At 57.3% G+C, this 10,986-nt stretch overlaps 1 protein-coding gene across 1 annotated transcript; it reads right to left on the reverse strand.

Annotated features, from left to right (window-relative positions):
• Positions 1-186: 186 nt before the first annotated feature.
• Positions 187-579, reverse strand: LOC147914041 (dynein light chain Tctex-type 5-like). The gene has a single exon (XM_087447076.1). The coding sequence runs from the start codon at positions 577-579 to the stop codon at positions 187-189; it is 393 nt and encodes a 130-aa protein (XP_087303202.1).
• Positions 580-10,986: the final 10,407 nt, after the last annotated feature.

Raw genomic sequence — 10,986 nt, forward strand, 5'->3', positions numbered from 1 at the left:
GCCAGAGGCAAAGGACTGTGTGTGGTCTGGGTGACCTGAGGAGGGCTAAATGTAGATGCATGGGCGTCCTTTTCCTTTCAGTGGCTGTGAGCCTTGCCTAGGGCGGGGGTGCTTCCACAGTCCCTCACTGACGGGCAGGGCTGAGTTTTCCATGCCAGGCTCTAGCAAGGGGCCATCCCACAGGGCTCACTCCAAATAGATGGTGTGCACCAGTGCCTCGCGGAAGAGCGTGGGGTTCACGTGCTGGGAGGTGACAAAGCTGTCTGCGTGCGGGTCCCACCAGCTCTGGCTGGAGACCACCATGTTGTCCTGCTCCTTGATCCCGATGCTGGTGGAGAACACGAGCTTGTAGCAGGGCGGGGTGGCAGCCTTGACCAGGTCCTGGATCTTGGCGCTGAGCACCGTGCCCAGGTGGGCACACTGGGCCGGCTGGTGGGCCACATCGGCCCGCTTGGAGGGCAGGTGGGCCTGCATCAGCACCTCTACCCAGATGCAGGGGAACTTCACCTCCGGCCTGCCCGACCAGAAGGGAACCCGGAAGGGGGAGACGAGGGAGGTGACGGTGGGAGAACATCGCATTCGGGTGTGAAGCCTCTGATGTTGGGCGTGGACCCCTGAGTTGGAGCATGTGGGTTGGAACAGTGGGATGGAAAAGGGAACACAGAACCTGGAACAAGAAAATGACTTTATAACTGTGTCGTGGTGTGCAGAGGTTGGCCTGGCTTCCAAGTGGCTCAGCCTATTATAAGTGCCCTAGGGCCCATGGCCTGACTCTCCCCCCGCCTGGCACCCCCAGGCCGCTGGCCCACACCTGCTTCTGGATGATGCTCATGGGCCCTGGTGGTTCAGCTGGAGCCGACTGTGTTCTCGAAGATGTCCGATTCTGTAAGTGAAAATGAGCATGGAGGTGAGCAAGATTGCTGAACATCTCCCGAGTGCCAGGTTTTAGTCATCCGTTCCAGGCTGGGTTTGCCCCAAAGTAGACTCTGAGCAAGGATCTCAGTGCAAGAAGTGTATATGGGAGGAGATTCAGGGAAGCATGGGGAAGCAGTGGGGGAGGAGAGCCAGCAAAGGGTGTGCTGATGGGCAGGCTCCCCTGGGGGGCAGCCAGAGCTCATGGGCTGGAGTCCCACCATAGGACTGCAGAACACACCTCAGAACCATCCCGCTGAGGGGCGAGGGAGCTGGGCATTTATCTACCAACACCTGTCGTCCCTCAGGGGCCGAGGCTTGCTCCCAGGGCTCCTGGGGGTGGGCTCAGCGCCTGGCAGCCAGCGAAGCCCTTAGGCAGGGAGACACAGGAAGCCCGGGGCACGTAGGAACTGTCTGCAGTTTCTCCGGGTGGGCAGGGTGAGAGAGGGCCCATCAGCAATGTCCGTGAAGTTATCTCGCTTACTTCTCACCATCTTTAGAGAGCAGTAGCTTCCCCATTTTGTAGGCAAATGGATGCCCAAGAGGTAAAGCAGCTGTGGGGGAAGTGGAGTCCTTGCATGAGGACAGCGCTCCGTCGCTCACCCCTCCCTCCCCACGCCCCCTCTAGTGCACCGTCTGGCCGGTGAGTGTTGAGGTGGCATCTGTTGGATGAATGGATGAGCCGGTGGAGGCCACGTGGCTGGGTTAGAACTGCTCTTCTGTAAAATGAAGACAGGACTTCCTTTCCTCCCAGGGCTGCTTTGAGCCGTAAAGGACATTGTGTAAGTAAAGGGCCCAGCACTGTGCCTGGCCCACAGCAGGTCTCGGTGAGTGGGAATTCCCTGTCTCTGCCCCCTCTGAGGGCAGCAGGGGTCTCTACCAAGAAGTGACCTTCATGCCCAGCTCAGTGACCACCGTCAGGGAGCTGCCGCTGAGCCTCCAGATACAGGGCTCCAGGGAATCCAGGATGTCTCCGCTGCTCCATCCAACTAGCCCTGAGGCCTGGCCAAGTTGCCCCCATGTTAACTCAGCAGGCAAAGCAATAGCCTGCCTCCCCCCATGTTGCTCCAGAGGAGAATGCTGCCTCCGTCTCCCTCTCATATTTTCAGCCTCTCCCTGAAGAGCTGCCTCCTTCCTCCCCTCCCCTCACCCCTCAACCCACTGTCACCTAGCTCCACCATGTGCTCTCGGTAAGGTCCCTGGCGTCCAGAGATCATTTTTCAGCAGCATTGGTTGCTGTAGTCAGTTCCGTCCTTTCTGAGCCTCAGTTTCCTGAATGGTATGATAACTCCTACCTCACCAGATATTCTGAGGACTAAACAGCTCCTCCGTTCATGTGTTCAGCAGACATTTCTGAAGACCTGCTTGTGTGCAGGCTTTCTGCTGGGTTCTTGAGGATCCTGACTTTGGAGGTGGCCACATTCTCCCGGGGCCACAGATGCTGTTATAACCAATGTAAAGAGCCTGGCACTCTGCCTGGTACATAGTGGACACTCAGAGAGTGTGGGGCTCTGTTGCGTCTTTCTGCCCTCTCTGGGCCTCAGTTTCCACAGCCAGAAAATGGATAGGAAGAGGGGGTTGGATTTGCTCTCTGAAGTCCTCTCCAGCCCTGATGGCCCAGTGCCATGGCCCCCTCCTCTCAGTCTGCCACTCGCCCTCCGCCAAGCCCTTGCCTCTCACCTTGAGCTCTCCGGTGAGCCTGCAAGCAGTGAGGAGGCTCCGGAGGCTGAGCATGGCAGCTTCTGCTTCTGGACTTTGTGAAGCTCGGCTGGCCCCCTTCTTGATGGGAGACCTGATGAGGAGCGCTGCTCCCCTGCCCAGGATGGCCAGTGGCCTGAGGGGAACACAGGTGGGCAGGTTGGAGGCAGAAGGAGCCTGGGTTCTCAAGGAAGAAGGCTGCAGGGGTCTCGGGCCCCGCTCTGCTAGTCCAGGCTTCTACAAGCCTCTGTGCCAAGTCTGCACCAGCCCAGACCTCCCTTCCTCCCCACACCTGGGCCTCCACGTGGGTAGAAGCAGTGTCAGGGCAGGAACACAGGCTTTCGAGCTAGTCAGACGTAGGTTCAAGTCTCAGCTCTGCCACCGAGCAGCTGTGTGGTCTCGGGCAAATCACTTCATATCTCTGAACTCCACTTTCCTCCTCTGTAAGCTAGGGATGCTTCTGTTCCTTCTCTCAACAGATATTTACCGAGCACTTCATCTCTGCCATGGGCTGAAATACAGCAGCGACAACACGCAGATCCCTGTTCTCCCAGTGATCACATGCTGGGGGAGACAGACAGTAGACAGCTGGGGTCTCACAGGGCAGTACTGCCCCTAGGGGGTGTTGGGAAGCGCTGGGGACACTAACACCTCCTCACAGGCCTGTGAGGATTAAGTGGGATAAAGGGCACAAAGTAGTGAGTGTTGGCCTGGCACACAGTGGGGGCTCAATAAATGCTTGTTGGATAAATGAACCAATAGCAATTCTCTCTGAGCCCTGATTACCAGTGAAATGTAGCTGGTAATCCTTCCTTTGCAAAGTTGAATAAAGATTTTTAACTTTGTTTAAATTAATGAATTTAAATTAATAAATAGAGCTTACTACATGCCGTGTACTCTTCTTCTAAATCCTGTGCAAGTATTAACTCATTATTCTCATTTTACAGAGGGGGAAACTGAGGCACGGAGGGGGAGGTTAAGGGACCTGCCTGAGGTCACATAGCTTGGCTGTGGCTGGATATGAATGTGCCTGGCAAACAGTAGTAGCTCAATAGTTGCTTTATTGTGGAGCAGGGAGGTTTTAGGCTTGGTATCCAGTGCAAGTTAGGGCACTCGGGAAGGCTCCCACGCTGAGCTGTTCTCAGTGCCTGAGCTCTGGGTGTGAGTGGGTAGCTGAGGGGAGTTGGTGGGGTGGAGTGTGGTGGGAAGGATGAGAAGGGGTGAGGACAGGAGATCCCAGAGGGGTAAGAGGAGGCAGTAGAACACTCCAGACTACACCCTGGAGTCATAATCCTGGGACAGCCTCTCCTGAGGCGGGGAAGGACTCTAGGGGAGTTTCCTCTAGTGCGCCTTGGCTTTTTAAAGGGCCCAGCTGGCCCAAAGAGGCAGGACTAACTGGCCATCAAAGAGGAGGGGAGAGGTTGGGCCTGCGGGAAGCTTCCTTTGTGAGCCTCCCACCCCTCTGGCTCCTGGCCCTGCGAATCTTCCTCCGGGACCCCCTTCCGTCAGACTTCCCAGTGACCCCACCTGGTGGCTCAGAGCGCCAGCCTGCAGCTCTGCAGTCCTGGGTTTGCCACTTACAGGACGTGTGATGCTGGGCATCACCTCACCCCAGTGTCTTCATCTGTGCAGTGGCGACGATGGTGCCCACCCAGAGGGTGGTGTGAGGGTAAAGGAAGGGACCCACATAGAGGACTTAGCCAAATGCCCAGCCCAGTACATGGTCTTTCAAGTTATCACTCAGGGTGCTTCTGTAGCACTCGTCCACCTGTAAACACACAGACACCTGCTGTGCACAGCTTCACAATTTACAAAGCCCTTTCACCTCTTGGATCTCGCATTTAGCCCTCACAGCAGCCCAGCGAGGCAGAGCGGGATTAGTCACCCCCTTCACAAATGTGGAAACTGAGGATCAGGGAGGGGGTGACTTGCCTAAGTTACAGTCCGTCAGATGTGGAATGTGGGTCCAAACCCAGGGAGATTCGAACCCAAATCTGTCACTCTTTCCGCTAAACCATGGATAGTAGCAGAGACCCAGCATTGGGGAGGTCAGCTCCCATGAGGGGTTCCATTCTCTGCCCCAGCTCTCGCCCTGTCCCGGGACTGCGGGCGCCCACACTGCCCAGTCCCAGCTCTAGGGCAGGCCCTTTGCCATGCAGGGCCTCAGTTTCCCCATCTGCGATGTGGGGACAGTCCTCCTGCCCTGCAGGTTGGGAGCTTCAGTAAGGTGTGGAAGGGCCTGGAGTTGGGTGGGCCCCACAAATGGTGACCATCCAGGCTCCCTCCCCTTTGGCCCAGGAGCTGGAGGCTGTGAAGGTCACGCCCTTGTCCGGGGCTCTTGGGAAACCTCATCTTTGGCCTCTGGTCTTCTTGGACATCATTCCCGGGGTGTGGCCTTCACACCCAGCCTTTGGGGACAGGGACAGGGCAGAGCGACTGTGAGAGAAAAATAGAGACTCAGAGAGACGGGAGAAAGCGGGAGGGGATGTGGCTTCCTCCTCTCAGCTCAAGTCCCCGCCCTGGGGCTGGTGTGTGGCTCCCAGGGGTGGGGGAACTCAGCAAGACCCCATGGGCCCCCTCCGGCTGTCCCCGGGGACTCCAGCCCACCACCAGCCTTGGCTCCCTGGGGCCTGCCTCCCCTGCCTTCAGCTTTCTCTCTTCTTGGCCCTTCACCTCTCTCTCTCTCCTGGTTCTCTTTTCTCCTTCCCCTCCTCGTCATAGAGGGGTCCCCTGACCCCCACACACCCACTCACACTGTGCTGACCCTGTGCCTTTCTGTCAGGCCCCAGCAGAGGAAGTCAGGGATGCGATGCACCCATCTTGCTCCAGGCAGGGCTGGCCCCTGCTGACGTCGGGAGCAGAGGGTGGGGTGCTCCTAAGTGTCACTACCTCCTGGCCTCTGCCACCAGGCCCACACTCATGGGAAGCTCCCCTAAGTCCCCAGGGCTCTGGTTAATGGAGAGAGGTGGCTCCCCGGGGACCAGCCAGGAATTCCCGGGGGTGGCACGGCATCCCTGCTCCCTGCCCTCTGCCTCACCCCATTTGTCAGCCCAGACCTCTGTGGAAAACGGGGGCATTAGGCAGCACCCTCGGTGTCCCATGAGCTCCATCCCTGTACCCGGGTACAGTGACAGAATGCACATAGGTAAACAAAACTGGCTTAGAGAAGAGCCCCAGGTACAGAAGTGCACCCCCGAGCTCGGTGAGCGTGTGTACTCGGAGATGTGAACATTCAGGCACAGATGGGCACACCCGGACGTAATAACTACCCTGAGACACAGACCTGTACACCAGCAGATAGCCGAGGACCCGCAGAAATAGACATGCACTTATGAAGATAAATGTGCACATGGGGAGAGGCACATAGCCCCCGAGACTGTTGGCACACGCACAGCTGTGACATTTGCACTCAGAAGCAAATATACACCCAGAGAGGGACATTGCCTCAGAAATCTTCGTATAGATCCAGAGAGAGCAGGTACATGCAGGTCTAGAAGGCTAGCCATAGACATGGAGAGAGACGCGTGTACATGCAGAGACAGAAGTATGTGTGATCCGTGTGTGTGCAAAGAAACGGATATGAATGCACAGTGATGGGTGCAGTCACAAGGGCGTGTTCACACTCAGAGAAAGACAATCACCCACAGAGAGACGAGTGCACTTGGGGCCCAAGGCATAGACACTAAGATGGGTTCATATCCCCGAGGAACCAGTGTGACCAGATGATAACACAGGTACACCCAGAGACGGACAAGCGTGCACAGCGACAGAAACGGGCACATGGCAGCGGCCCCTTCCCCCAGACATACTCACAACGCGCCGTCAGGGACAGCCCTGTGTCCGCTAGCTCTGGGGTGCTGCAGAGCCAGCCATGCAGAGGAGCGTCATCTGTATTCCCAGACACCCCTGGAAGTTGGAGGGTGGGTCCTGAGCACGATACTGGCAGGTACCTAGGGTTGACTGTCCCGTGAGCGTGAGCGGCTCAGGTGCTCCCTAATGACTGTGGTGGGCAGCGGCCTTTGTTCCTTCTCCACCACCTCCCCTGGGGACCAGGAAGAAGCCGTGGCCAGGCTGCTGATGGGGGGGGGCCGCCAGGAGAGGGAGGCTCCACCCTGGGGTGACTTCAAGGAGAGATGGGTTAAAAAGAAAAGGGCAAGAAGACCTGAGGTCTGCGTAGCGTTTGGAGCTCACATAAATGGATCGCAGGATAGGGGAAAACACGCATTCCGAGCTTACTCTGTGCTGCACTCTTCTTCGCACTGCACGTGTCTTAACCCATTTAGTCCTCACAGTGCCCAACAGGTAGATGCCATCTGCGTTTCACAGGTGAGGAAATGGAGGCCCAGAGAGGCAAAGTGACTTGTCCCAGGTGACACAGCTACTAACTGCCAGAGTTGTGATTTGAACTCATGTGGTCCTGTTCTAGGAGCTGCCTGCCTAACCACCACACCAGACCACCCACTCCACTGGGCAGGGTTAAAAGCACACGCTTTGGACACAGAGAACTATGGGCTCAAATCAACAAGGATGCTTCCTAGCTGTTTGTCCTTGTGCAGTTCATTCCATAAATGGTTGCTGAGCACTTAGGATGTGCTGGGGAGGATATGCTGGGGAGGATGTGCAGCAGGGATAGAGCCAAGTGAGAGGATGTGCTCTGGGCTGAGCCCCATGCTGGGCACTGAAAGGAAAGCCCAAGAAAATGGAGGGTAGTCACAGAAGAACCAGCTAGCCAGAGTGCAGGGTCCTCTCTGTGCGAGGGGTACACCCAGGGAGGGGGCACTCTCCTAGCTTGGGGTGGGGTCAGGACAACTCCCTGGAGGAGGTGACAACATTTTGAAGCATGAGTAAGAGTCTGTCAAGAAGGGCAATCCAGGCTTGGGGCACAGCAGGTGAGGAGAAGGGAGAGAGAGGCCGGTGGCTGGGATGTGGAGCTCAAGGTGAGGAGAAAGTCTGAGATGTGCTGGGGGTGGAGGGAGTGTCCCGAGGAGGCATGAATGCCAAGCAGAGGACTTTGGATTTTATCCCGAGCAGACCTGTGACATGGTCAGATTAGCATGTTAGAAAGATCGGAGTAGATTGTGGTTTGGGGTGGGCAGGGAGCGGGCGAGAGCAGAGACACGCAGGCCCGTGAGGAGACTGCTATAATGCAGGGGAGAGATGGTGAGTCTGGGCAGTGATGGCTTCAGAGGTTGTTTCAGAGCCTAAAGTGGTGACCAAACTCAAGTGCGACCAGTGGATGTGGGGATGAGGAGAAGGGAAGTCGAGGCAGCTCCCACATTTCTGGCTTGGTGGATTGGTTGTGCCACCACCTTGAATAGGAAAGACCAGCAGAGAAGCAAGTTTGGGGTGGGGGAGCAATGAGTTCAGTTTGGGAGCTGTTGATTTTGAGGGGCCTGAGGGGCACTATGGTGGTTACCATTGGTTGCCAGCCCAACAGCCATCCTTGCCTTGCTATTTGCTAACCAAATCCTGGTTTTGTTGTGGTAGCAACACGCCTAGTCTTAGGGGATGAATTGTGCTGTGCCAATCAGGTAAGCTGCTCCTCTCCGTCAGTGACGTTCTAGGACTGGGTGTGTGTCTTAGTCTGGGCTCTCCCAGAAGCAGGCCTTGAGACAAGGGTTGAATGCACGTGGTTTATTTAGCAGAAAAGGGGAGCACTGATAGGATTTAGTGACCAGGACACAAATAGTTTGACTGTAGTGGATGAGTGCAGCCCAGCAGACCTTGGAGGAAGGAGGGGAGGGGAGACAGTGAAGGTAAGAAGTATAGACACTGCTTCAGGAAGCTGGGCTGTGAAAGCCAGCAGGTGGACAGGGTGGGAGCCGGGGGGAGCACAGGCTCCTGGAAAGTGTGTGTATCCCCAGCCCCCGCCTCGATGGGAGCCCTGCATGTGCTTACGTGTGCATGGGAGAAAGCCAGGCAGGCAGGAGAGGCTGAGGACATGGAGAGGTAGGTCCCTGAGCCAGTGGGAGGGGTGGGCTCCGGGCATAGGTGGAGGGATTGGCCTCGGACAGGAGGTGGGGCCACCATCCCTTGAGGCTGGAGGGAAGGAGTGCGTGAGAGCTCACAGACAGGGTAAAGGCTGTAAGAGGGAGGGTTTCTGCTTGACTTGCCTTTTTGTTCCTCGGGAGGGGGTGGGGTCATCTGCAGGGAGACGTGGGGATGCGCTGTCTCAGGGAGACTGGTGACCATCTGGGGTGATGTCTGTGGAGAGTGAGAGAGAGAGCCACCTAGGGAAACACGGAAAGGCTGGAGTAGACCTGAGACCCTAGACGAGGCTGGAGACCACGAACGGGTGCTGGTGGTGACTACACAGTGGCAGACTCCGCCCCGCAGTGCTCAGGGGTCCAGACACACACGGGAGGGTGTGGCCAGCTGGGCTTGTCCAGCAGGTGTCGTGAAAGGAGAGCAGGATGCTCCTGACCCTGGAACCTAAGCTCAAGAGGGAAGGTGGGGCCAGGGGCATGCCAGGTGGGAGGAGGACAGCAGGGAAGAGACCAGCGTGGCGAAGAGAGGCGGCTGTCCCTGGGGTGGGACGAACGTTTCAGAGGTGGGATGATGGGGGGGATGGCAACTCCAGGGTGTAGTCACAATAATGGTGACAGTCTTTCATTATGGATGGCTCCATCGATGCCGTCACGGCCCGCCCGCGCTGTGGCTTTCACCATTCCCGGGCATGCAGACCGCTTCTGCCTGCAACCCCTGGACTTCCGGCCGTTCATAGGCAGGTTGGAAATACCCGGGGTGGGGGGTGATGCCCTCACGCAGCCTTCACCCGGGGCAGCTGGCAGTGGTGGATACACCCTCCGCCTCCTCGCCGCCCAGTGGAGCAGCTTGGGGCCAGAATCTACACCGTCTCCCCAGAAGCCTGGGGGGTTGAGCCTGGGTTGCCCACAGTGGTCAGCTGCTCATCAGCACACCCTGAACCGGCTTCTTCTCGTCCCTGTGTCACTCCTCCATCCCCACCTGTGCCTCCTGGGATCACCTCCCAACTAAACCACTTGCCCTCCAGTCCTTGTCACAGGCTCTTTCTGTGGAGCGGCTCAACCCAAGAATGCGGCTCAAACCTGTGAGCTTCGTTTCCTCCTCCATAAGGGGGGTGCCTGATGTGTAATTCTGAAGTTGGGAGGACACAACCCCACGCTTAGCCCCATGCCCAGCACCTAGAGGACTGAGTCAGCGCCCTCTCTCACGTGCACAGTAGTGTTTAATAAAAGTCTCCAGCCCTCAGACTGCCCGGGACAGCTGACGCTTTCTGTGCCTGCCAATCAAGCGCCCCAGCTAAGCCGATCCGTCAGGCCTGACTCTTCCTGAGCACCTGCCAGGTGGCCTCCCATGCTGGCAGCAGAGGGCTCCCCGGGGACCTCCCGACAAAAGGATGGCCCAGAGGCAACCTGTGGTCTGGCAGGTGAACGTCTGAATTCCTCCCAGGTAAATAAAAGTCGTTCTTGCTCCTGTGCAGTGAGCCGGGCACTGCTGAGACGGCCCGTACGTCGTCTCCTCTAATCCTCATGGCAGACGGCCGGCTACTGCGCGCGTGACTCCTATTGCACAGTCGGAGGCTGGGCCTCAGAGAGGGTGGGTGACTTTCCCAGGCTCCCACAGCCCGGCAGTGAGTGGTAGAGCCGGGATTCAGACCTTGTCCATCAAACCAGAGCCCGGGCTCCCCACTGGGAGGCCGGAATGTGCCACGTTGACCTCAGATGCCCCCGCCTGGTGCAGGCTCTGCGCAGAGAAGGCGCTTAGGAAGGAGAGTTGGGCTGAAGTGAACCAGACTCCCAGAGGGAAGGGAAGGACCCTATCTCTGTTGGACACAGAGCCCTCGAGGGCATTTCTGCAGCCCCAGCTCCTAGCACAGGGCCTGGCACGTAGTGATGTTCAAGCAAGGTTTGTGGATCAATAAAGGAGTGAACATTTAATATTCTTGGCCAGAATTTACACTGTGGCCCGGATCCATGATGCGTTAGGAGTTGCACGATGTGATTTTCCCGTTCTGTTATTCCTGTTGCATTCTTCCATGAAGAAGCTTTCCCTCCCCAGCTGTCCACTACAGCCTCCTTCCCTCTCCCTCCGAGCTGATCTAAGCGTGTCTGAAGGATGCTTGTCCCACCTGTCCCACTAGTTAGAGGCTCATTTCAGCTCCCCCGGGGTGGGGGATGGGAAAGCCTGGAGCAGCGCCCACTATATGCTTTAGCATACATTATCACGTCTCCTTTCCCTGTCGGCAGACTGAGTGGCCCAACTGGACAGAGGAGTCAGACCGAGACCTAGAGGAGTTAGATGACTCGTTCAAGGTCACCTGGCAAGTTAGAGGCTGACCTGGGATGGATCCCCGATCTGCCCAGCCCCAAACTCATGCCCTTTCTCCACCACCAA

Source organism: Ceratotherium simum, chromosome 22 (assembly GCF_057802395.1).
Source record: "Ceratotherium simum simum isolate JZ-2026a chromosome 22, ASM5780239v1, whole genome shotgun sequence".
Classification (NCBI taxonomy): domain Eukaryota; kingdom Metazoa; phylum Chordata; class Mammalia; order Perissodactyla; family Rhinocerotidae; genus Ceratotherium; species Ceratotherium simum.

What these genes read in the sequence shown, in the direction of transcription:
- LOC147914041 (XM_087447076.1), bottom strand. Translation starts at nt 579, where the DNA reads ATGCGATGTTCTCCCACCGTCACCTCCCTCGTCTCCCCCTTCCGGGTT.